At 47.8% G+C, this 24,106-nt stretch overlaps 3 protein-coding genes across 4 annotated transcripts in view; 2 read left to right on the forward strand and 1 right to left on the reverse strand.

The window, feature by feature from the left end:
* Window positions 1-10,451, forward strand: part of PPP1R14D (protein phosphatase 1 regulatory inhibitor subunit 14D) — a 20,861-nt gene extending 10,410 nt beyond the window's left edge. The window contains exons 3-5 of the mRNA XM_008143012.3: window positions 9,807-9,890; window positions 10,089-10,121; window positions 10,310-10,451. Of these exons, the coding sequence (XP_008141234.2) occupies window positions 9,807-9,890; window positions 10,089-10,121; window positions 10,310-10,375 (183 nt within the window). The 3' untranslated portion in view covers window positions 10,376-10,451. The remainder of the gene's footprint in view (window positions 1-9,806; window positions 9,891-10,088; window positions 10,122-10,309) is intronic.
* Window positions 10,452-11,582: 1,131 nt separating this feature from the next.
* Window positions 11,583-18,101, reverse strand: ZFYVE19 (zinc finger FYVE-type containing 19). Its single transcript, XM_054716343.1, has 11 exons — window positions 17,953-18,101; window positions 16,342-16,463; window positions 16,122-16,175; window positions 15,617-15,735; window positions 15,295-15,440; window positions 14,854-14,962; window positions 13,196-13,405; window positions 12,720-12,799; window positions 12,331-12,429; window positions 12,071-12,198; window positions 11,583-11,987 (listed from the first exon to the last, which is right to left on the reverse strand). Exons 1-11 carry the CDS (start codon window positions 18,004-18,006, stop codon window positions 11,909-11,911), a joined length of 1,200 nt encoding a protein of 399 aa, XP_054572318.1. The 5' UTR covers window positions 18,007-18,101; the 3' UTR covers window positions 11,583-11,908.
* Window positions 18,102-18,311: 210 nt separating this feature from the next.
* The window catches only part of DNAJC17 (DnaJ heat shock protein family (Hsp40) member C17), a 36,470-nt gene continuing 30,675 nt past the window's right edge, over window positions 18,312-24,106 (forward strand). For both annotated transcript variants that reach the window (XM_008143011.3, XM_054716344.1), the window contains exon 1: window positions 18,312-18,468. In XM_008143011.3, coding sequence (XP_008141233.2) covers window positions 18,391-18,468 — 78 coding nt within the window. In that variant the 5' untranslated portion in view covers window positions 18,312-18,390. The remainder of the gene's footprint in view (window positions 18,469-24,106) is intronic.

Consider the following 24,106-nt stretch of genomic DNA (forward strand, 5'->3'; position numbering starts at 1 on the left):
TCTCAGTCACACTACCCAATAGCCCCATGTGGCTAGTGGCTACAGATATATCTGTCAGCACAGATATAGAACATTTTCCTCATTTCAGAATGAACAGAACGGGACCAGAACATCAGAGTAACCGGCACTAACACCAGCAGCTGGTCTAGCTTGTCCTGGTTCTCACTGACTACCCTCAGTTCCACCCAGGGCAAAGGATGGGTCTTGGTCCCTTGTCATGGGAAGTACTTAGCTAGCTCCACGTTGGGATCCCTAATGGAGTAGCAACCACTGCTTTAACAAGAACACATTTTGAGCACTTAAGCACCCGCTAGGCCCAGTGCCAGCATTTGATGTGCGTTATTTCATTCAAGGCGCCCCCCCCCTCCCACGACTCCATTAGGTAGCTACTATTTCACCCTGGAGGACATGGAAGCTTGGCGATGTTGAGTAGCTAGGAAGCTACGGTACTCAGGGCTGCAGCTGAGCCTGAGCACTTACTTGTGCATTGAGTGCTTCTCAGTGCCCTGGCTGCACCTCAACTGAATTTAATTAGAATCTGCTAGGGTGGGGCCCAGGCACTGGTCTTTTATAAGCTCCACAGTTGACTCTAGCCTGTGGCTGGCAGAGAGCCGCTGCACCAAGCCGGAAACTACAAGTCTTCCTTGTCCTCAGACCATGGTCCTTATTTCTCCTCTTCCTTGACTCAGTCCTTTCTTTCTCTCTCTCTCTCTTTCTCTCTCTTTCTTGTGGGAGGCAAGGGCCTGTGATTCTTCCAGGAAAGGGCTGTGCCAGCAGCTCTGTGGTTGGGTGGGGAGGAGTCGTCCCTGTGGCCCCAGCTGCCTTGTGAGGCTCACTGGGTCATGTGGCTGCTTGGTCCAGGTGTTGACCCTGTTCCCTGCTGCATCCTGGGGCAGGGGGCAGATGTCCTGACGCTGCGAGCGGGAGAGGCAAACTTTCTTGGCCTGAGTCTGCTCTGACCTTGCAGGACACCTCCCGTGCTGGTCACTGCTGCCAGCACCCTCTCTCTGGGTCAGTTTCAATTTCAGATTGTTGTGCACTTGCATGAAAAGTCTCATATTTCAGACACCTCAGGGCAAGTCCTTCCCGGGCATCAAAGGAAGATACTAGCCAAAACTTGTTTTGCAAGATTAAGGGAGGGGGGTGGGGGAAGCTGTACAATAACGAGCTTATAACATTTCCAACAGGACATGTAGGAGGAGCGCTCCCAGGCAATGACTGAAATAAAATACCTGGCCTGCAGTTGCCACGGTGATTGTCCAAAGGTGCAGGTGGCAGTTCCTCTCCCAATCCCTGCTCTTTTCATCCGGAAGCAGCCAAGTGACTGGGGAAGCCCCAAGTGGCTGATCACCTTGGGCAGAGATGGAAGCAATAGAGCCTCCAGACTCACCCGACCCCAGTTCTAACTTCACAGGGCCCCTCGCCACCCACCAGGGCTCTCCTTACGTGTCCACCTTACATGGCACAACTGGAAGTGGTTCCAGGGATGCATCACTACTTGTTTAGTTTTTTTAATGGGACCCAACCTTCCTTTGATGGGTGTACAGCCTGCTTTGGGGTCTTCAGAGGAAGCAAGTCTGGATCCAACCCAAACAAACAGATTTGGGGCGCTAGCGCTCCCGTTGTCCAGAGGGGGAGTGTGGATTTGGCTACTAAGCAGGGGCTTAAACACTCATAAGTTTCTCCTATTTTAAAAACGCTCTCGTTCATCAACGTGCCCCACTCTAATTACCATCCCATAGTTCGTGTCTCCTTTACAATAAGACTACTTAAAGGATTTGTCCATACTCACATCCTTTACTTACCTTTCCCCCTCCTATCACCATTCAAACCATCAAAATCTGGCTTCTGTTCCCCCAACTCTACTGAGAGCTCTTGCCAAGGTCACCAATCATGGCCTTGGGCTAAATCTAATGCGCACAGCAGCAGGGGAGACCCTGTTGATCACCCCAGATTTTGAAACATTCCTTTCCTATGGATTTCATGACACTATCTTTTCCTGGTGGCAGCTAGCATTTTGATGCAGCTCTTTTAGTGTGGTGAGATTTTAAGAAACAATCTTCCAACTTTAAAATAGTATTGCCAGTGAATTTGTGAAAACAGACATTGTTAGTTCATCTTTGAACCTTACTCCATGGCTGGTCCCATGGCAGAGAGATTAGGAGTGAGGGGCCTGAGTAGGGAGTGGAGCTGAGAAAGGGGCCATATCTGGCAGCATCTGGCAGGGTATCACCACATGTCATAGAGAGTCACAAGCGTACCACACTTGTTCATCTCAGCAGGAGTTGTTTGATATATCTGCTCATTTTCTGAGAATTCAAAAAAAACTTGAGGGAAAGAATATGGATTATGATATGAGCCCATTTCTCAACTCCAGACTGCAGGGGCAATCTGACTCTAGGTAATATATGTTCCTTATACTTAATATAACATCATAAGTCATATACAAATTTTTGGTGGCTCAGTTGGTTGAATACACAAAAAGTTGTGTATTCCATTCCTGGTCCAGGTGTATAAAGGAGGCAACTGATCGATCTCTCTCTCTCTCTCTCTCTGTCTGTTTCTATCTCTCTTCTCAAATCAATAAACATATCCTCAGGAGAGAATAAAAATATGTGGGATTTTTTGGCTGCACTAATACTTTTTTAGAGGCAGAATTCTAATCAGAATATATTTTTAGAGGCAGAATTCTAATCATTAGAATATATCTTTATTATATTCTACATAATAATTTCACCCCCCAACTTCTGGCATTTCAAATTACATGTATGCTAGACCGACCACTTGAAATTATCCCACAGGTCACCAAAGCTCTGTTCTGTTCCTTTTCTCCCACTGCCCAGGTTTTTTTCTTTCTGTGCTTTATTTTGACTAGTTTCTTTTGCTATATCTTCCAGTTCAACTGATCCTTTTTTCTGCAAGTATGCTGTTATTTCCATCCAGTAAATTTTTCATTTAAAATATTGTATTTTTTAAAATATATTTTTATTGATTTTTTATAGAGAGGAAGGGAGAGGGATAGAGTTAGAAACATCAATGAGAGAGAGACATCGATCAGCTGCCTCCTGCACACCCCCCACTGAGGATATGCCCACAACCAAGGTACATGCCCTTGACCGGAATCGAACCTGGGACCCTTCAGTCCGAAGGCCGACGCTCTATCCACTGAGCCAAACCGGTTTCGGCTAAAATATTGTATTTTTCACCTCTAGATGTTTGGTTCTTTCTCAGATCTTCCATTTTCATCATTACTGTGTTCATGTTTTCCTTGTCTGCTAATTCCATCATCTCTGTCATTTCTGGGTCTGATTCTATTAATTGGTCTTCCTCCTAGTTTATAGGGAACATTTTCTGCTTCTTGCCATGACTAGTGATTTTTGCCTGGATACTGAATTATAGTGTAAATTTTATGTTGTTGAGTAACTGGATTTTTTTTTTTTCTTCCTTTAAAGAATGTTGGGCTTTATCCTAGTAGGTAGTTTAGTTACTTGTGGTTCTGCCGAGGCTTGTTTTAAAGCTCTGTTAGCATTAGTCTAGAGTTGCCTTTAATCTAGAGAATAATTTACCCCCGTAGTGAAGCGTGGCCCTTCTGAGGTCTCTACGGAATCCCTGCATGATCAGTGCTGACTGTCTGCTCTGGCTGGGTGGACTTTGATTTGTCTCCACACCTCTGTGAGGTCTGGGAACTGTTCATCTCTGTGCTTTCGGTGTCTCAGGGTGCCTGGCTCTGTGAAGTTTTACCCTACGAATGTGCATCTTGTGTTCAGCAGACTTAAGAGACCCCCTTATGCAGATTTCTGAAGGTTATTTTCTTTATAACTCCTCCTCTCCAGAACTTTGTCCAGCAAATTCCAGTCCCCTCAACCCTGAATTCTGATCTCTGTCATATCAACTTAGCAAGACCACCGTGCTCTGCTTGGAATCTCCCTCTCGGCTCTGTTGTCTGGAAATTGCCTCTAGAAAGCCATTCAGGGCAAGTATAGAGGTTACCTCTTTCACTTCCCTTCTCTCTCGGGTATTTCTGAGCTACTTCTTGTCCAATATCTGGAAACACTGTTCATATATGTTTGTCTAGTGTCCTAGTGCTTATGTTGGGAGGATAAATCTGGTCCTGCTACTCCATCAGGACCAGAGTTAAATATCTGGCTAACGCTCACTCAGCCTCTGGTCTCAGGTTAGAGGTCACTTCCTCCCAGAAACCCTTCCTAAACCCCAGGCTTGGTGAGGTTCCCCTCCCATATGCTCCCAAAGCATCTCGTCAGCGTGCTGACCACCCTGTTGCAACTGCCTTTTCACCTGTCTGTGTCCCTCGGGAGACGATAAGCTTTTCAAGGGCAGGATCATGTCTGTCTGTCCTGCAATTATAACCCCAGTATTCATCACAATGCTTGGTGTACAGCATTCTCTCAATAAATATGCATTAAATGAATGAATGCTGAATCAGATGAGCTAGAAACCAAGGAAGCAAAGGGGGAAGTCTGGAGCTTAGGATGAAAGAGCTATCTTCGACACCTAGCACTGTTTATTTTGAAAAAGGAATGGAAGGACCAAAACTGTTAATTTGTCTCTGAAATGAATAAAAATATATTTTTAAAAAAATCAATTATAGAATAAAATTTTCCCGTTTGAAGTCTGCATGTGAATGTACTTTGCTATAATGTATCCAATACCCCAATCAAGATATGGGACATTTCCATAGTCCAAAAAGTTCCTCCAATAGCCTTTCCCTTTAGTTGAATGACACAACTTGATTACTTAGTACATCTATTTCTATTATGTCTATGAAAACAGTGCCAGGGTTCTAAATAGCCCTTTCACCCTAACATGTAAGCTCTTTTGAGGGCAGGTTCTTTGTTTTGTTCACTGAATTTCCCAAGTTCACAGTAGCCACTTGACACATATTTATTATTACCCCAAAGGATTAATAATCAAATGAAAAAGGTGAAGTTTGTAAAGGCGAATATAAAATATCCAAATCAATATGGAAAGAACTTGTTAAGCATAAAATAAAAAGGAAGCAAAACCTAAACTGGAAAAGATCATTAGATTTAACTCTTTAAACACATACATCTATTTCCCCAAACCCTTCTGAACAAATGATATTTCTATCATATGTGGAATGCTAGGGCTGACCTTATTTTTTTAATCAGTAAGAAAAAACTGAACAAACCTAATAGACAAATGGATAAGGCAGCAGTTCTTGAAGTGTGTTCTGGTGACTCCAGGGGTTCCCAAGACCATGTCAGGGGGCCCATGATGACTTTCACAATAATACTGAGATGTGGTTCGCCTTTTTCACTATGTTGACACTTGTACTGATGATGCAAAAGCAATGATGGCTCTCAGGATGAATCAGTAAAGTGACACCTTGCACGCCTATGTTCACTGCAGTGTTATTTACAGTAGCCAAGATCTGGAAGCAGCCCAAGTGTCCATCAGTAGATGAGTGGATAAGGAAGCTGTGGTGTATTTACACAATGGAATACTACTTGGCCATAAAAAGAAGGAACTCTTACCTTTTGCAACAGCATGGATAGATCTGGAGAGTATTATGCTGAGTGAAATAAGCCTGTCAGAGAAAGTCAAGTACCATATGAGTTCACTTATATGTGGAGTCTAATGAACAAAATTAACAAACAAAATAGAAATAGACTCATAGATATAGAGAACAGACTGACAGATGTCAGAGGGGAGGGGCGCTGGCAGGCTGGGTGAAAAAGGTGAAGGGATTAAGAAAAAAACGAAAAAACCCCTCATAGACACAGACAACAGTATGGTGATTACCAGAGGGAGAAGGGATGGGAGGATGTAGAAGAGGGTAAAGGCGGGGGATAAATGGTGATGGACGGAGACTTGACTTGGGGTGGTGAACACACAATACAATATACAGATTATGGAACTGTACACCTGAAATCTATTTAATTTTGTTCACCCATGTCACCTCAATACATTAAAAAGAAAAGTGACAGCAGCCTGTACTAGCAATCATGTTCTTCACCACCACGCCACTTTCACTTACGGAAGTCCTTGATGAAGCAGCAAAAATTATTAAGTTTATTAACTCTTGGCCCTTAAGCTCCCATCTTTTTTAGAAAATAGACTTTGATTTTTAGAGAAGTTTTAGGTTCACAGCAGAAGTGAGCAGAATGTACAGAGTTCCATTATTCCCTGTCCCCACACATGCATAGTCTCCCTTACTATCAACGTCTCCCACTAGAGCAGTGCACTTGTCACAGCTGATGAATTTATACCAGCACATCGTAATCACCCGAAGTCCATCCTATCTAATAAAGAGGGAATATGCAAATTGACCATCACTCCATCACAAAGGTGGCTGCATCCACAGCTGAGGCCAAGTTCCCGTAAGGAGGCTTAATGAGCAATCAGCAGGGACCTGAGGCTTCGCCCTCCCCTGCCCCCGTGGGGCTTGACAGGAGACCTCAGGCTGTGTCCCCCACCCAGCAGGGCTTGACAGGAGACCTCAGGCTGTGTCCCCCACCCAGCAGGGCTTGACAGGGGATCTCAAGGTGCGCTTCCCGTCCTGGTGCTGGGCTAGGGGACCTCAGGCTGCTCCCCGCTCCCTGCCCCAGCGCCAGGCCGGGGGACCTCAGACTGTACCCCCCGCCCCCAGCACTAAGCCAGGGGACCTGAGGCTGCGACCCCTGCCTGGCTGGGCTTGACAGGGGACCTCAGGCTGTGCCCCCCACCCAGTGGGGCTTGACGGGGGACCTCAAGGTGCACCCCCAGTGCTGGGTTGGGGGAACTCAGGCCGCGCCCTCGCCCAGCGGGGCTTGACGGGGGACCTGAGGCTGTGCCCCCCTCCCAGTGCTGGGCTGGATGACCTGAGGCTGCGCCCCCCCCCACCCCCTGCCTGGTGGGGCTTGACGGGGGACCTCAGGCCATGCCTCCCATCCTGGTGCCAGGCCAGGGGACCTGAGACTACACCCCCTGCCTGGCAGGGCTTGACAAGGGTGAGACTGGCCCGGTCTGGATCTAGCCCAACCAGGGGGGGTGGGGGTCTGGGTCTCATGTGATTTTGAGGTGCATGTGTGTGAGTGGGGACTTGACTCTGGGTCCCGCAGTGTGCCCCAGACTCTGACAGGAGGAAGGTTTTCATATACATTTTACTAATTTTCTTTCATCTCTGACACTTCTATTATAGAAAAAGGGCAAATAGCAATTTTAAAATATTTCCTCTAATTAATCCCCTTTTAATGTGCACAAATTTTGTGCACTGGGCCACTAGTATTTTATATTAGGATCCACTCTTGGTGTTATGCATTCTGTGGTTCTGACACATGTATATTGACATGTACCCACTATTATAATATCATACAGAATAGCTTCACTGCCCTGAAGATTCTCTGTGTATCACCTGTTCATCCCAGCCTCCCACAACCCTGGCGACCATTGATCTTTTCACTGTCTTTATAGTTTTGCCTTTACCAAAATATCATATAGTTAGAATTATACAATCTGTAGACTTTTTAGATTGGCTTCGTTCACTTAATAATATGCACTTAAGGTTCCTCCATGACTTTTCATGGCTTGACAGCTCTTTTTTTTTAAAAAATATATTTTATTGATTTTTTACAGAGAGGAAGGGAGAGGGATAGAGAGTTAGAAACATCGATGAGAGAGAAACATCGATCAGCTGCCTCCTGCACACTCCCCACTGGGGATGTGCCCGCAACCAAGGCACATGCCCCTGACCGGAATCGAACCTGGGACCCCTCAGTCCGCAGGCCGACGCTCTATCCACTGAGCCAAACCAGTCAGGGCAACAGCTCATTTTGTTTTAATGCTGAGTAATATTCCATTGTCTGGAAGTACCACGGTTTATTATCCTTTTACCTAACGAAGGACATCTTTGTCACATCCAAGTTTTGGCAATTATGAATGAACTTCCTATAAATATCTGTGTGCAGGTTTTTGTGTGGAAATGTTTTCAAGTCATTTGGGTAAATACCAAGGATCACACTTGCTGGATTGTATGGTAAGACTGTATTTAGTTTTGTAATAAACAGACTGTCTTCCAAAGTGACTGTACCACTTTGTATTCCCACCAGCAATGAATGTGAGTTCCCGCTGCTCTGCATCCTCACCAGCATTTGGTGTTGTCAGTGTTATAGATTTCTTGCCATTTTAATAGGTGTGCAGTGGTATCCAATGGTTGGTTTAATTTGCAATTCCCTAATGACATGTAATATTGAGTATCTTCTCAGCTGTTATTTGCCATCGTGTATCTTCTTTGGTGAGGCATCTGGTCAGATCTTTTGCCCATTTTATTTTATTTTATTTTTATTATTATTTTTTAAAATATATTTTTATTGAGTTTTTACAGAGAGAAGGGAGAGGGATAGAGAGTTAGAAACATCGATCAGCTGCCTCCTGCACACCCCCTTACTGAGGATGTGCCCGCAACCAAGGTACATGCCCTTGACCAGAATCGAATCTGGGACCTTTCAGTCCGAAGGCCGACGCTCTATCCACTGAGCCAAACCGGTTTTGGCCTTTTGCCCATTTTAAATTGTTCTTTTCTTATTTATGAGTTTCAAGAGTTCTTTGTATATTTTGGGTAACAGTTTTTTTTTATCAGATATATCTCTAGCAAATATTTTCTCCCAATCTGTGGCTTGTCTTCTTATTCTCTTGAGCTTCTTTCATCTTCAATTTTATAACCTCTGTAGTTAAATTTTTTTTCAATGACTATAATAACTTTAAAAAAATATATCTTTATTGATTTCAGAGAGGAAGGGAGAGGGAGAGAGAGAGATAGAAGCATGATGAGAGAGAGAATCATTGATCGGCACACCCCCTACTGGGGATCGAGCCTGCAACTCCGGCATGTGCCCTTGACCAGAATCGAACCTGGAACCCTTCAGTCCACAGGCTGACGCTCTATCCACTGAGCCAAACCGGCTAGGGCAACTATAATAACTTTTAAAGATAGCTTTATTTCACATACCATATAATTCACCACTCAAAGTGGGAAATTTCATATTTTAAATATCTTCAAATGGTTGTACAACCATCACAATCTAATTTTTGGCCTTTTTATCACCCCTAAAAGAAACCCTGAACCCATTAGCAGTCATACCTCATTCCCTACTGCCACCATTTCCAGCCCTAAGAAACCACTAATCTACTTTGTGTCTCCATAGATTTATCTATTCTGGACATTTCATACAAATTGAATCATATAATATGTAGCCTTTTATAACTGGTTTCTTTCACTAACAATGTTTTCAAGGTTCATCCATGTTGTAGCATGAATCAGTGCTTTGTTCCTTTTATTGATGAGTAACATTGCATAGCTACATCATATTTCATTTATCCATTCATCAATTGATGGGCATTTGGGTTGTTTTAGACTTTTTGGCTAGTATAAATGATGTTGCTATGAATGTTCATGTGCAAATTTTTTGTGTGGACATATGTTTTCATTTCTTTTGGGAATAGACCTAGGAGTGGAATTGCTGGGTCAGATGACAAATATATATTTAACATTTTAAGGAACGACCAAACTTTTCCAAAGCAGCTGCACCATTTACATCTCTACCAACAATATATATAAAACTTTTGAAATTAAAACAGACATTCTTTTTAAAGACTTCTAGGGCTGTTCTGGTAGATCACAGTAGGTGTCCAGTAACTGTTATGGAAGGATGAATGCGTGGTTTGAAGAAGACGAGAGGAAATGGACATGGAAAATAGAGTGGGGAATGGGTGAGCCACTGACAGTAACTTTCACTCCAGCACTAGCTGGCTAAGCCTCTCTGAGCCCCATGTAATTCCCAAAACAGGATCAACCAACCTCTTCCGAGCTGGAGATTGACCTGGAAGCTCTCATGGAACTATCCACAGAGGAGCAGAAAACTCAGCTGGAGGTAGAATGGGGGCTGGGCCCTGCGGCCAGGGGCTGGGGTTGGAAGCTGGGCTTGGACTAAGGGGAACCTAGGAACCCAGGTTCTGCCTCCTTGGGCGGAGTGGGAGAACCAAATCAGAGGGAATTCCCGGAAGACTGAGTGGGGGCTTGTGGGAAAGTGCGGTGGCTCAGGACCCACTGTCTGCTCTCTTCTACCCAGGCTCTTCTCCGAGACTGTCCCAGCCCCACAGAGGTAAGGATGCTTTGCTGTTCTGGGGGTAAGAGGAGGCCCAGTGGGGAGGAAAGTAATGAAAGGAGAGCTTGGGCCTGCATCTTTCCCCACTTCCCTGGCTCTAGGAGATGGGGTAAGGGAGATATTAGGGAGGACAGTATGGTGGTGGGTGTGACTCCATGCCTTAATCTCACCCATTTCTTCTTCAGCCTTTTATCTCCGAACTGCTCAGTCAACTCAAGAAACTCCGGAGACTCAGTCGGCCTCAGAAATAAGACTTGTGAGACTACGTTTAGCAGCCTCAGCACTGTCAGGCCTGCCCCGAGCCTCTGGATCCTGGGCTGAGAGGGAAGTGGCTCCTTGGGACATGAACAAGGAACACTGGAAGATGAGGAGGTCACCCCTGTTGGCCACCCCTGTTGTATGTACAATCACTGCTAGTTCTTGTCAGTTGGGCTTTCTGGGAGCCAGTCATGGCTGCTGCCCAGTGTTTTCCTTGACAGCCAAGTGGATAAAACCTTTAGGAGTCCCAGCTGAATGGAGTGTGGAGCATATCTGTGCTGAGGGGTGGGAGAGGGAGAGGGTGAAGTGCTTTACCAGGAGGCGAGCATCCTATACACTCTATCCTCACAGCTCACCATCCGTCCGTCCATCCATCCATCCATCCATCCAATCTTGGAGAATTTAAAAACGAAGGTCAGAGTTCTGCTTTAGAGATCACAATTCTAGCAAGGCCCTGAGGCTAAGACACAAAGCATCCTGTCATCAACAGGAGCCCAAGTGGCAAAGACTAGTTTTGAATCCCAGAGGAGGCAACAGGAAAAAGCCATCTGGGTCTGGGACATCAGGGAAGGCTGAAACCTCCTCCCCCGCTAGGTGAGGCAGGAGGCTCCAGGCTGAGGAACAAGGGGCAGCCATCAGGGGGCAGCTTTACAGAGCTGGCTCCAGCGAGGGGAAGAGGAAAAGCAGGGGCTAAGCAGAGAGGGATAGGGTTCAGCTAAGAGGCCAGGGGTCAGGTCAGGAGGGAGTTGCTAGCAAGACACCGAGTCAGAATGGCAGGCAGGTTGGGACAGGAGCCCTGGAAGTTGGTGCCCTTTGGGAATAAGGCAGGAAGCAGGGTGTGCTTCCACTGTTTGTGCATGCAGCGTTGGAGTACTAGAGAGGCCGAGAATCCACGATAGTGGGGGCTGGGGCTAAGTTGGGCTGCCCAGAGCAGGAACCACACTTCCGTTCAGTTGAACAAATATTCATGCCTATGGTCTATTCATGCACTGATTCATGCTACAACATGGATGAACCTTGAAAACACTGTTATGTCCGAGACAGGTGGTACTGTTCCAGACTGGAGAATCTTACATGAGGGTCGATCCTTTCCCTCATTCCGTAGGACTGGACTTACAGCCTACTTTGCTTTGCCACCTCTCCAAGGACCCAGGCTCAGGGCCCACAGGTTCTAGAGATCAACGATGCTGGGGCCAAGGACTCAACATACTTTATTTGATACAATAAGTGCTGGGGCCCTTGAGCAGGTTTCAGGCTCATTCTTAGATTCAGTCTGGTCTTTCCAGTCCAGGCTTTGCTGGTGGAGGGCTCCTGACTTCTGCCTTCCCTCTGGCTCCTCCAGCCATCATTTCCAATGCAGAATCTTTCCCCCTCCATGGGCATCGAGGCTCAGGAAGGGGTGCACCCATGAGCAGTCTAGCTTGAAGTGCTCTCCCATCAGATGCCCCGAGTCTGGGCCCAGAGGTGGGTGCCCCAGCCTGTGTGACTGCCTGTAGGACGACCTTCCTGGGAGGACCAGGGTTTCCTCAGTGTTCTTGGCCTGCATGTGGGGGGTGGTAAGCAGATGTCTGATGCTCTTTAAGGTCAAAGGCCTCATGGCCTTCCCTGTGGAAAAAGAGGAACAGGTCAGGGATCACAGGTAGCCCTTGGGCACTCCCAGTCCCACAGAACGTTCTCCCTGCACCCACCGGAAGCAGCGGACACAGTAGAGGTCTCCGTCGCAGCCAGCACAGCGCAAGGTGGCATCCTCATTGCAGATGCAGCACCAGGGGAGCTGCTCTTCCTCAGCCTCAGGCCTGGGGGCCATAGCCTGGGCCTTCGGGGAGCAGTAGGAATGGGGGAAGTAAGGTCCCTGAGGGGGTATCGGTGGGGTGGCTGTTGCCAGAGCATCAGCCAGTCAGGGGGAGGCTGCGGAGGCCCCTCAGTCTGTGTCTGGGGCTTTTCTCACCTTAGGCTCTGCCCTGCAGGATTTGGCCGGGGGTTGGAGTGTTGGCTCTGCGGGGATGTTAAAGCCACTTGCCTCATCCAGGGCAGCTTCTTCAGTGAGCTGTGGACAGGGCAAAGAGTACAGCTCCCTGCTCGTGGCCCAGGTCCTCCCCCGTGCCCCCGAAGGTGCTGTGGCCTTAGCTTCTCAATCCATTTTCCTTTATTTGTTGCCTATGGCTGCTGTCACCCCATCTCAAGGGGCCAGGGGGCAGGTCTGGGTCATAGGGACAGAGGGACCTCAGCTGGAACAGCAGCTGCAGAGCGACTGGCAGGATGAATGGGGCCAGGTGTGTGGTGGGACAGTGAGGTAGGGGCAGGACAAAGGGTGGTCAGTGGGTAAGGCAGGCCCACCTGTTGCAGGACTCTTTGGATGGCCGTCTCCTCATCCTCTTCGTCATCACTGTCTGGGAAGCGATAGTCTTGGAGGGTCACTTGAAGAGGGAGAGAGGTAGGAGCAGGGGAGGAGTGAGTTGAGAGAGTTCACCGGCTATATTCTTGCTCCCAGGAGCTGGTTTGGTTTCCAGCGGCACTTGGTCCAGAGCTGAGCAGTCTCTGCAGCCATTCTGATCAGGCCTCCCACTCCTTGCTCCACCCGGCAGGGCTCGGGGTCAGGAACAGAAGGCTCTGCACCTGAAGGGACTGAGGGTCCCCTGCCCCCTGATGGCTGCCACTTATTCCTCAGACACTGCTTTGCTCCAGTACTTTCCTTGTGGCTCTGGGCAGAGGTCGATAAACCCCCGGGCATAGAGACCCCCAGCACCTGCCTGAGCCCGGCAGCCCTTTCACAGAACTTGCCCTGAGTGTGGGGGCTGCTCCCCAGGTTCTACCTCTGTCAGGGTCCTGTCCCCGGAGCACAGCCAGGCGCTTGGCAAGGTCCAGGATCCGCTCTTGCCTCGTGTTCTCCTCCCGCAGCTCGACCGCAGCTTCAGCCAGCAGCCTGCTCTTCTCCCCATCCAGGGACCAGGTGGCCTGCCCCTTGGAATTTGCACTCAGGCCGCCTGTCCAACCCTGGTTGAGGTCATTCTGAATAGAGGCAGCTGGAAGGAGCAATGCAGTCAGGGAGGCAGAGCTATTCCAAGATCTCTCATCAGAAGCCACTGAGCCCATTTCTCAACATTTTATAAAAGCATCAGCTTTTTGTTCAGCACTAGCTCCCATGGTTTATATTACAAACGAGATGCCCATCCTAAGAACAGCATGTTAAAATATCAGGTGGGTTGGGATGGATATAGTTGGAAAAAACCTCTACGATTACCAGTGTTTTATATTGGGGAAAAAATGGTATGAGAATCAATGCCCCACATAATCAGGTTATGGGGAGGCCAAAGTTCAGCCAGTGTCTCTGCCTTACAGGCTGAATCAGCATTTCCAGGGACCAGCACAGAGAGGACATGACAGAACCTGAGGTCTTATGTGTTACTAGGCTGGAAGAATTTTGACAGAGTGGGTGTGGCTTTGACATGTTCCCTTTAGCTCAATATCAGACCAAGAGGTTTGAAATCAGACAGCTTTGGGTTCAAGTCCTAGCTTTGTTACTTAATGGCTGTGTGATCTTGATCTAGTTCCTTAAGCTCACCAGGCCTGTTTCCTCATTTATATAATATGGGTAATAAGAGTAAGCATCTCATAGGATTACTGAGGATGTTCAATGAGATTGTGTCTCTAAAACAGGGTTTCCCAGTGGTGGTTCTATTGACATTTTGGGCCGGATAATTCTTTGTTGTGGGGCTGTCCTGTGCATTATATGATGTTTTAGCGGCATCCTTATATTCTGCTCACTAGGTGCCTGTGGTACATTCCGAGTTGTGGCAACCAGAAAGTCTCCAGACACTTCTAATGGGCCAAAGAGGGGAAATCACCCTTAGTTGAGAACTACTGCTCTGAAGCCTTTGAATAGCACAGTCCAATATAATTTTTATAATGATGGAAACATTCCATATCATGGAATGTTTGTGCAGTCCAAGATGGTAGCAGTCCAAGATGGTAGCCATGAGCCACATGTGGAACTGGGCACTTGAAATGTGGCTAGTACCACTGAGGGGACAGAATTTTAAATTTAATTTTTAATTAAATTTAAGTAGCCTCTTCCTCCTCCTCATCATCATCATTGCAAAGAACATTCACTGAGCACTTACTACAGCCAGGCAGGGTCCTAAGAGCTAACTGGATAATCTTATTTATTCCTAGAAACTTCCCCACAAGGTAGGTTTTAACACACACACACCTCCATTTTACAGATGAAGAAAGTGAGACTTTCCCAGGATCACACAGCTGGTAAGTGGTAGGAGAATCACTGACTGATTCTAAAGTCCACACACTATCCACTAGGCTTACTCCGGCTCCCAGAGAAGTAGACACTCAATAAATGGTAGCTCTTATAATGTCGATTGTTCTCTGATTTACATATATTCACCTCCCAGTGGGCAGCAGAGCCTCTCCCACCTGGGGAAAAAGGAGGGCAGTGGGGCCCAGGTGGAGAAGTTACCTGGGCTTCCTCCTTCCCAGCTCTCATCAATAGCCACCTCTGCTGTGAGCTGTGTCAGCAGATCCTGCGCCTGCTGGGCCTGGGTCCTGGTATCTGGTGGCTGATGCACCTGCTCAGAGGAGGGAACCTCAGTGGGGATCAGGACAGGGGAAGCCACACCATAAGGTCCAGAGCAGTCTACGTCAGTGAATGCTGAGGAGTTCCCAAAGCTCAGGGAAACAGGGGCTAATCCAGGGCCCACATAACTGAGTAGGTCTGGCAGTCCCCAACCAGACCGGGGCCACCCTTTCCTGCCCCATCCAATGCTGCTTGTCCCTGGTTCCTTGGCCTGGCAGCAGACCCGAGGATCAGGGGGTGGGAGTCAAAGGCTTGCCAACTCCTACGGAGTACATAAGCACACATGTACTAGGACCCCCTTCCCTCTCAAGCCACAGCACTCACCGGCTGGGGGGCCTGAGAAGGTGGAACTCTGCCCTGCAGCGCGGCAAGCCGTGCCTCCATCTCCTGGGTGGAAGGGATGGAACTCTGGGTTTCACCCCTCAGTGCGGCTAGCCTGGCTTCTATCTCTGCCTGTGAGGGCACTGACTCTGCAATTGGCATGGGGGAAATTTGTAAGGTCCAGAGGAATCCCAGTCCCAGGAGCCCCAGATAGTGTCCTTTAGGCCAGCAGCCGCCAACCTTTCGGACCTCATGGACCACCAGTGGTCCGCAGACCACCAGTTGGCGACCGCTGCTTTAGGCCACCCTGCCTGCCCCTACTCACTGGGCTTGTTCTCCTGGCGGAGCCGTGCTAGGCGCTCAGCGATGACTTGGTCTTGTTGGGTCAGTCCATGGCTCTGGGGGGTGCTGGACTTCTGCTTGGCTTCCAAGGCTGCCACACGCCTGGCAGGATATGAGATAAAGGCTCTTGAAGAAGGCAAAAGGGAGGGGTGAAGGCACCCACTCACTCTTCCCCATTCAAATCATTTCTAGGCATCGAGGGAGGCCTCCAATGGACAATCTTCCGTGGTCCTCATGCATGTTGGCCTGCAGCTCAACCCAACTGCCCAGCCAGAGGGTCCAACAGAAAGGATGTGTATCAAGAACTGTTTCTGGGGAGAGGGCTAATGAGCTGCTTTATGATCCCAAGAGGGCAGATAGGAGCCTTCAAGATGGGTATTCTCCTGACCCTGTGTTCATTTGATCTAGAGGCTGGGAAGAGAGTCCTACCCTGGGGCTTCCCTGTCCTTTCCCCCACCCACATTTGTCTCTGTCCCTTCAGCACTTACTTCTTATAGTTCTGAGGTGGTGACCACTTGGAGGCATTGGCAGGAGAAGATCCTCTATAGAGAAGAAATCTGGTTTCAGAAGTCCTGACATCTGCCAATCAGTGCCCCCCAGCCCAAACACTTCCTGGGCTGACCTCAGGCCACAGAGCACAGGCTACAAGGGTTGGCCAGCTGCCCGCTGCCATGGTTGGCTGAATCCTCGCCCTTGTCAGCTTCTCACCTGGTCAGGACCTCGTGGCACTGTTTGCAGACTTTCTGTTGGGTGTTCCCAGCCCGAGGTACTGCTGCACTGAAGCTAAGGCAGCTGGAACAGAAGGCCCGGCCACAATTCTTACAGCCAATCTACAAGAAACACGAAGCCGAGTTATCCACCTCTCAACCACGCAGGTGGGCTCCTCCCTGGCACTCTCTGAGCACCCAGAAAGAAGACACTGAAGTCATGAACAGCTGCTGAGGATGAGGAGCGGGGACCCTAAGGCCTGGGGGGACACAAGGGTGGAGTAAAGTGATTCCTCAATCTCCAGTCTTTTATTCAAATCAGGTAACGCTTCATACAAAATGTCCATGCTTTCTGTCTAACCGGTCTTCAATTTCCCGACACTGGGGTATAGAAGACAAACAGGCAAAGCCCCTTGGTCACTGACTCTTCAACAAAGGAGAATCAGAGAAAGTGCAGAGCTCACGCCATCTCTGTTCCAGCAACGATGGAGGGAGGCTTTGGCTGAGGATGGGATGATAACAATAGCCTCCATTTATTAAGCACTTACTGTGTGTCAGGCACTAAGCTCAGTATTTAACATTCATCGGCTGTTTTAATCCTCACAGTTTCGACACACTATTTTACTTAATCCTGATGTCCAGCATTATTGTTCCTATTTTAGGTGGGGTCAGAGAGGTCACATGACTTGCCCAAACAAAAGTCACCCTATGGCGCTAGCTGGTTTGGCTCAGTGGATAGAGCGTCAGCCTGCGGACTGAAGGGTCCCAGGTTTGATTCCGGTCAAGGGCATGTACCTTGGTTTCGGGCACATCCCCAGTGGGGAGTGTGCAGGAGGCAGCTGATAGATGTTTCTCTCTCATAGATGTTTCTAACTCTCTATCCCTCTCCCTTCCTCTCTGTAAAAATCAATCAAAAAAAAATAAAATAATATATATTTTTTAAAAGCTACCCTATGAACAAGACAACAGAGCTCAAATTGGAACTCTGACCACCCTGACCGCCAAACCCAGCTTTCCAAGTACTGCACGGACCTGCCTCCCTACGTGCTCTTCACTCATCCTATGTGGTTCCTATCTCCTAGTCACTGCTGAGGTACAGGAAGCCTGCAGTTTACCAGGGGAACTGGGGGGTCTGTGCTGAAGAGCGGAGAGACTCTGCCATGGAGCCCTGCGGGCAGGAGAAAGGTTGGTAACCTAACTGAAGAAACCCGAAGGGCAGGCTGCGTGATGGTGAAGGTTTCAGAGCAGAGAGTAACGGGACAAGGCGTGATGGAGAGTGGTCACAGGGCTGCGGAGAAGAAGCAGGATTGAGGGGAGGAAACAGCCGGATCCTACACTTGGCAGACAGAAAAGTCTAGCTTTCCAAAACCCACAGGAGCGCGCTTTACAGTTTATAGAGAGCTTTTCCCTCCATTACTTCACTGGACCCACACCAATCGGCAAGCGAGGGAGTGCTAGCCCCATTTTACAGAAATGGAAACTAAGGCGCAGTGACTGAAAACCATACCGCTGGAAAAGGCTGGAAAAGCAGTCTATGGGCTGCAAGTCGGGTGTATTTCCCTCCACTCTGCCTTCTCCCTGGCCCTCTAGCCCACGGGGAGAGAAGACTCACCTCCTTCTTGAAGAGGGTGAACTTGACAGCGCAGCCGTAGCACCTACTCTCCATCCTGGTTCCTGGCGTGGCGTGGCGCGGCACCGTCGGCAGAGTTGAGATCACGCCTGCGAGGTACGGCGCCCCGTGGACCTTCACCCAGCTCCGCCCCAGTCCCCCACACCCACTCGCGCGAGTCTGCCACGGCCTCCCGCAGGGAAATCGCGACCGGCCATCCTAGTCGGAGAGCAACAGCGGCGGGCGCGAGGGCTGCTGGGAGTTGTAGTTCGTTTACGACAGCCCGCTTCCCTCAGTGGCAATCAAGCTTGACACAGAACACGACATTTCCCAGGGGGCTAAGCGCCATTTAGCGGCTCGGGGCCGACGGTCTTCGGGAAGAGTCCCGCGCACGTTTAGACTCTTGGGAGTTGTAGTACGAATCAAGTCAGGGTTGGAACCATGTCGGTGGCCAAGGAGCTCTTACAGATGGACCTGTACGCGCTGCTAGGCATTGAGGAGAAGGCGGCGGACAAAGAGGTGAGAATGGTGGCGAGGAGGGTTGGTCCCGAGAGGTCGGGCGGCCCTTTCTGTCTTGGCGCCTTGACTGGCAGCCGCTTTCCAGGTTCGGCCGGGCCCTGGGCCGGTAGCGAGGGGCGGCCGGACGGCCTCAGAAGCTGGGCTCCCGAACCATTCTAGGGCGGCCCGAGAGCCTCGCGAGGAAGAAGGGGTCACAGAAGAGAGGCTCCTCGTGCGGGATACTGTGCTCTCCCTCTGGCCCTAGTCTAGGAGAGGTTGTGCGGTGAGCCTGGGAGGGAATGCTAGCCTCCTCCCTGCGCCTGCGCAGGGTCAGCCTCTAATTCCGCTTGTGTCCTGACTGTGGCTGGAGGCACTTCCATCTCCTGAAGGCTGATTAACTCCGCTTAGAGCCTAGGACGAAAGAAAGGCTCAAGGCGCCTCCGCTCCCTTTGCACCCCCTCCTTGGGACCTATGACCTTGCCGTCTCTGTTTTCTTTTCCATCCCAGCTCATTGACTCTCTTCAAGTAGCAGATGCTCAGGTGTTGTCCTTTCAACAAGTGCTAGTGGGCCCAAAGCAGGAGGGTCATAGGGTAAGGCAGATGGCCTGAAGTTCCACAGGAAGGTGTTTATAAAGGCGCCAGGGATTCGGACACTGTACTGTAGTTAAGATTTCTGTTATCTAACCCTGGATCATGGTTCGTAGTTGTAGCAACGTAGGAAGGGGAGGCAGATAATTCATCAGCTGAAAATCAAAGCCTGCTCTGGCTGGGTAGGGTTAGAGCGTCCTCCAGATACGCCAAGGTTGCCAGTGGATCCCTGGTCAGGGCACCTACAAGAATCAAACAATGAATGCGTAAATAAGTGGAACAATTCAGTGTTTCTCTCTTTCTCCCTGCCTCCTTCCCTACATCCCTCCCTCCCTCTCTCTCAAAAACTCAATAAATAAAAATATAAAAAAGAACATTAATGCCTATGAATGCCCCTGTACTTCCAGGCTGTCCTGCTCATTAACTGAGTGAGCTTGTAAGAGGAAACTAGGCAGAAAAGCAGGGAGACCCATAGGGCCCTTGGGAAGAGCTGCGGTCAACCTGCACACAACTGCCCCCTGCAGCTGGGCCGAAATCGCAAGTGGACCATGGGCCCCTGGCCGGTTTGGGTTTGGGTCCGTGGTTAAAGCGCTGGCCTGCGGATCAAAGGGTCTCGGGTTTGATTCCCAGTCAAGGGCATGTGCCTCGGTTGCTGGTTCAATCCCAGGCCCCTGTTGAGGCATGTGGGAAAAGCAACCAATCTCTCTCTCTCTCTCTCTCTCTCTCTCTCTCCCTCTCCTCTCTCTCCCTCTCCCTCTCCCTCTCTTCCCTCTCTCCCTCTCTCTCTCCTCCCTCCCTTCTACTCGCTCTAAAAAAATCAATGGGAAAAAAAATTCTTTGGTGAGGATTAAAAACAATTTTTTAAAGAAAAAGAAAAGAAATGGGCCAGGAGGATGTGTAACATCTGCTATATCTGTTTGTTAAGTCTTAAAATTTCAGTATTAGTAATGCCTGACACCCATATAACACTTACCGTGTGCTGAGCACTATTCTAAGTTCTACATTTGTACATTGTTTAACTTGTACTTCATTAATAGTGAGAAACTACTTGGGACATTTCACACTAGATCTAGCAGGTGTGTTGGAACCCTGAAGTTGAGAACTTTTGAGGAAGGCAGTTGGGAGTTGTTAATGTATAATATTACTCAGAGAAGTGATGTAATCAGATTTTAAAAAAATTAAACATCAGTGTGTAGAATGGACACAAGTGGGTGGTGGGTGAGTCTGTTGTCTAGCCAGAAACCAAGGTCTAATCAGACCAGTGTGGTTGGGATCCAGTTTTCACTCAAACGAGATGAGGGATAGGTGAGAACATTCTTTTAAAGGATAACAGGTGCTTCTCCTGCCTTTTAGTAGGAGAGACACAACTGTCATACAAGGGAGAACACAATAAGTTCCGTAAGAGGGACACAGACAAAGTGCTGTGGATGTTTGGAGTAGGCTAAGGTTGCTTCTAGTTTGGGAAAAGGGGTTGGGGAGATAGAGAAGGCATTTTAAGCCTTGAAGAACCGGCAGAGTTTGGATGTCTGGCGATAAGGAGGAAGGGATATTCCAAGAAAAGGGAGAATGTGTGTAGTCCAATTTGTGTGGAGCATAGGCCAAGAAGAAAGGAAGGTAAAAGAAGATAAGCCTTGAAAAGTAGATTGGGGCCTTTGGATATACTGGCTAGCTTCATGGGAATGGATATATTTTGGCAGAGAACAAGGAGACATAGGCCCTGTGTCCCCTCTCCTGGGTTCAAGGCCTATCATTTTCGAGGGGTGCCTGGAGGACCAACAGATATCTAAAGTTTGTACAACGTTTAGGACCTAAATGTTGGTTGTCTGGTCAGATAGGAGTTCCTTATTTGGGGTCCACAAAAAGGTGCCAAGAACTAAATAAACCCTGGAAATCATGTGTAATTTTTTTGTGTGTGTGTGTATTCATTTTTGAGAAGAGGTAAGTCTTATCCAGAAAAGATTAAAGAAGCCTCAATCTAGGCCAACCCCCTGTGTTACTGAAGTTCAGCAAGAGTGGTTAGTGACAGAATTGGGTCTAGAACCTGGATCCCCTAGATACCCAGCCCAGGTCACTGCTCCTTCCACACCGTGTCACTCTAGCCCTGTCCAGCACTATACAGTTCAGTGGTAGTGATGCGCATCAACATCTGACTTAATTTCCATTCGTACCACTTCTCTGAATCCCAAATCTGTATGTATCCATCATCCTATTTAATCTCTCCATTTGGATGCTTCACAGGGATCTAAATTGTATTACATCCCAAAATGGAACTCTTGAACTTCTCTTTCCAAACCTGCTCCTTCCTTGTACTTCTCTGTCTCAGTAAATGGCACCACTATCCATCCACTCAAGCCAGGAACCTGGAGTCATTCTTCATACCTCCCTATCCTCTTAATCCTGCCATCACTATGTCTTAATGAGTCAGCCTCCCAAATAATTCTCAGACCTGTTCGCTTATCTCCATCTCCACCGCTGGCACTCTGCCCAAAGCCCATCACCTTCCATCAAACCATTAGGGTAGCCTGTCAGCTTGTCTGCTGCTTCCAGTCTATTCTAGTCTACTCTGCTGCACTCCTCCAATCTGTTCTCCTCGCAGAAAATGGAATGGTCTTGGCACTCCCTTGAAACCATATTGTGCTTTTAATAAAATACTCAATAGATTTCTTACCCTTCATACATGCTGTCCCTTCTGCCAGAAATGTTTTTCTCCCTCCTGTTAGCCTGGGTTGCTTTTCCTTTTCTTTCAGAACTCAGCCTCAGTAGCACTTCCCCAGAGAGGCCTTGCTGATGACTCTTCCATACCAACTGGTTCTCCTCTTTTCCAGCACTTACTTCATTTTGCAGTTATTTATGCATTTGTGTGATTATTTGTCTCGTGTCTTACTCCCCTGTATATTCAGCTGCAAGGAGCATATCTAGTCCATTTACTTCTGCAACAATCCCTTGCCTCGTGACTATCACAGAGTAGGCTCTCAACAAATACAGGGTGGGGCAAAAGTAGGTTTACAGTTGTGAGTATGTGAAAAAGGTTTACAGAGTTTATTCTTGTATTATTATTTGTTAAATATTTATTTTCCATACGAACAAGTGTAAACCTACTTTCGCCTCACCCTGTATTTGTTAATGAATAAAATAGTGTCTTCAGAAACCACTGCAGCAACTTGACTTGAGACTCAGGAGACAGTCACTGCCTTTCTCATTTAACCCTTTTTGAGTGTACAGTTCAGTGGCGTTAGTACATTCACATTGTTGTGCAACCATCACCACTATCCATGTCCAGAACTTTCCTATCATCCTAAATTGAAATTCCAATCCATTAAACATTAACTCCCATTCCCTCTCCCCTCAACCCCTTCCTGGTAACTACTCTTCTACTGTTTTTCTTATTGTTTCTCTATATAAACCTAACTATTCTATGTACTTCATATAAATAAACATACAAATGTCATATAATATTTGACCTTTTGTGACTGGCTTATTTCACTTAAGGTAATATTTTCAAGATTCATCTATGTTGTAGCATGTATCAGAATTTCCTCATTCTTATATTATGATTTGTTTATTTTTTTAAGGGGATATTCTTTTTTCTGTGATTTATATCTTTTTTTAAAATATATATTTTTGCCCAGACCGGTTTGGCTCAGTGGATAGAGCGTCGGCCTTTGGACTGAAGGGTCCCGGGTTCGGTTCCGGTCAGGGGCGTGTGCCTTGATTGCAGGCGCATCCCCGGTGGGGGGTGTGCAGGAGGCAGCTGATCGATGTTTCTAGCTCTGTATCCCTCTCCCTTCCTCTCTGTAAAAAATCAATAAAAATATATTTAAAATATATATATATATTTTTATTGATTTCAGAGAGGAAGGGAGAGGGGGAGAGACAGAGAAACATCAATGATGAGAGAGAATCATTGATCGGCTGCCTCCTGCACACCCCCCACTGGGAATGGAGCCCACAATCCAGGCATGTGCCCTGACTGGTAATCAAACTGTGACCTCCTGGTTCATAGGTTGATGCTGAACCACTGGGCACACTGGCTGGTCGAGTTTTGTAGTTGTTATTTTTTTCTTAATCCTTTCACCTTTTTCACCAGCCTCCCAATCCACCTCCCCGCCGACAGCTGTCAGTCTAGTATTGACTCTATGAGTCTGTTTCTACTTTATTAGTTTATTTTGTTCATTAGATTCTACCTGGTGAAACCATAATGGTACTTGTCTTTCTCTAACTGGCTTATTTCGGTTAGCATACATAATACTCTCCAGGTCCATCCATGAAGTTGCATTTCTGACTGGTCCTTTTTTATGCTGTTGTAGTTCTAAGTTCCTTGTAGTATTCACTAAGTTTCTTGAGCATCCTTGTAACCATTTTTGGAACTCTATATCTGATCATTTGCCCCCTTTCATTTAGCTCTTTTGCTGGAGATTTCTCCTTTCATTTGGGGCATGTTTCTTTGTCTTCCTCATTGGGCTGCCTGTTTTTTTTCTGTGCATTAATAAAATCTGCTCTGATTCCCAGTCTTTGTAGGGTGGCTTTTTGTAGTAGGTGTCCTGTGGAAGCCAGGGGCGTTGTCTCCTTGGCCACCTGAGCTGGGTGCTCTGTGAATGTCCCTTGTGTGGGCTTTGTGGGCCCTTTTGTTGTAATTGAAACTTGGTTGTTATTGGCCCTTTTGTGTGTCGGGTCAACCCTCAGGCTGGCTGACTGTGAGGATCAGTCCCAACCACAGTGTATGAACTGCTGTACACATGAAGCAGAATTCTCCTTCGCTGGGGCTGGTGCCTGCCAAGGTCTCCCTTTGTATATGCCGCTTGTGAAGCTAATTAGATCCTGCTCTGATGTTGTTTGAAGCTGGCCTCTGGGTGTGTTCTGGGGCCTCTTGGGAGGGACTCTGGTAGATAGGCAGGTATCTGACAAGGAACACTCATGGAGGAGGTGAATATGATTTTTATGTCTATACAGCGGAGCTGTAACAGAGAAGGCTACAAAAGGAAGCTATTTTGAAGGCTATATTGCTAGGTATTCAACATCAAATTTCAGCTATAATAAATCTTGGTCCCTTGTTGTATAAACATAATCAAGA

This window comes from Eptesicus fuscus, chromosome 5, assembly GCF_027574615.1.
Source record: "Eptesicus fuscus isolate TK198812 chromosome 5, DD_ASM_mEF_20220401, whole genome shotgun sequence".
In the NCBI taxonomy this organism is placed as follows: domain Eukaryota; kingdom Metazoa; phylum Chordata; class Mammalia; order Chiroptera; family Vespertilionidae; genus Eptesicus; species Eptesicus fuscus.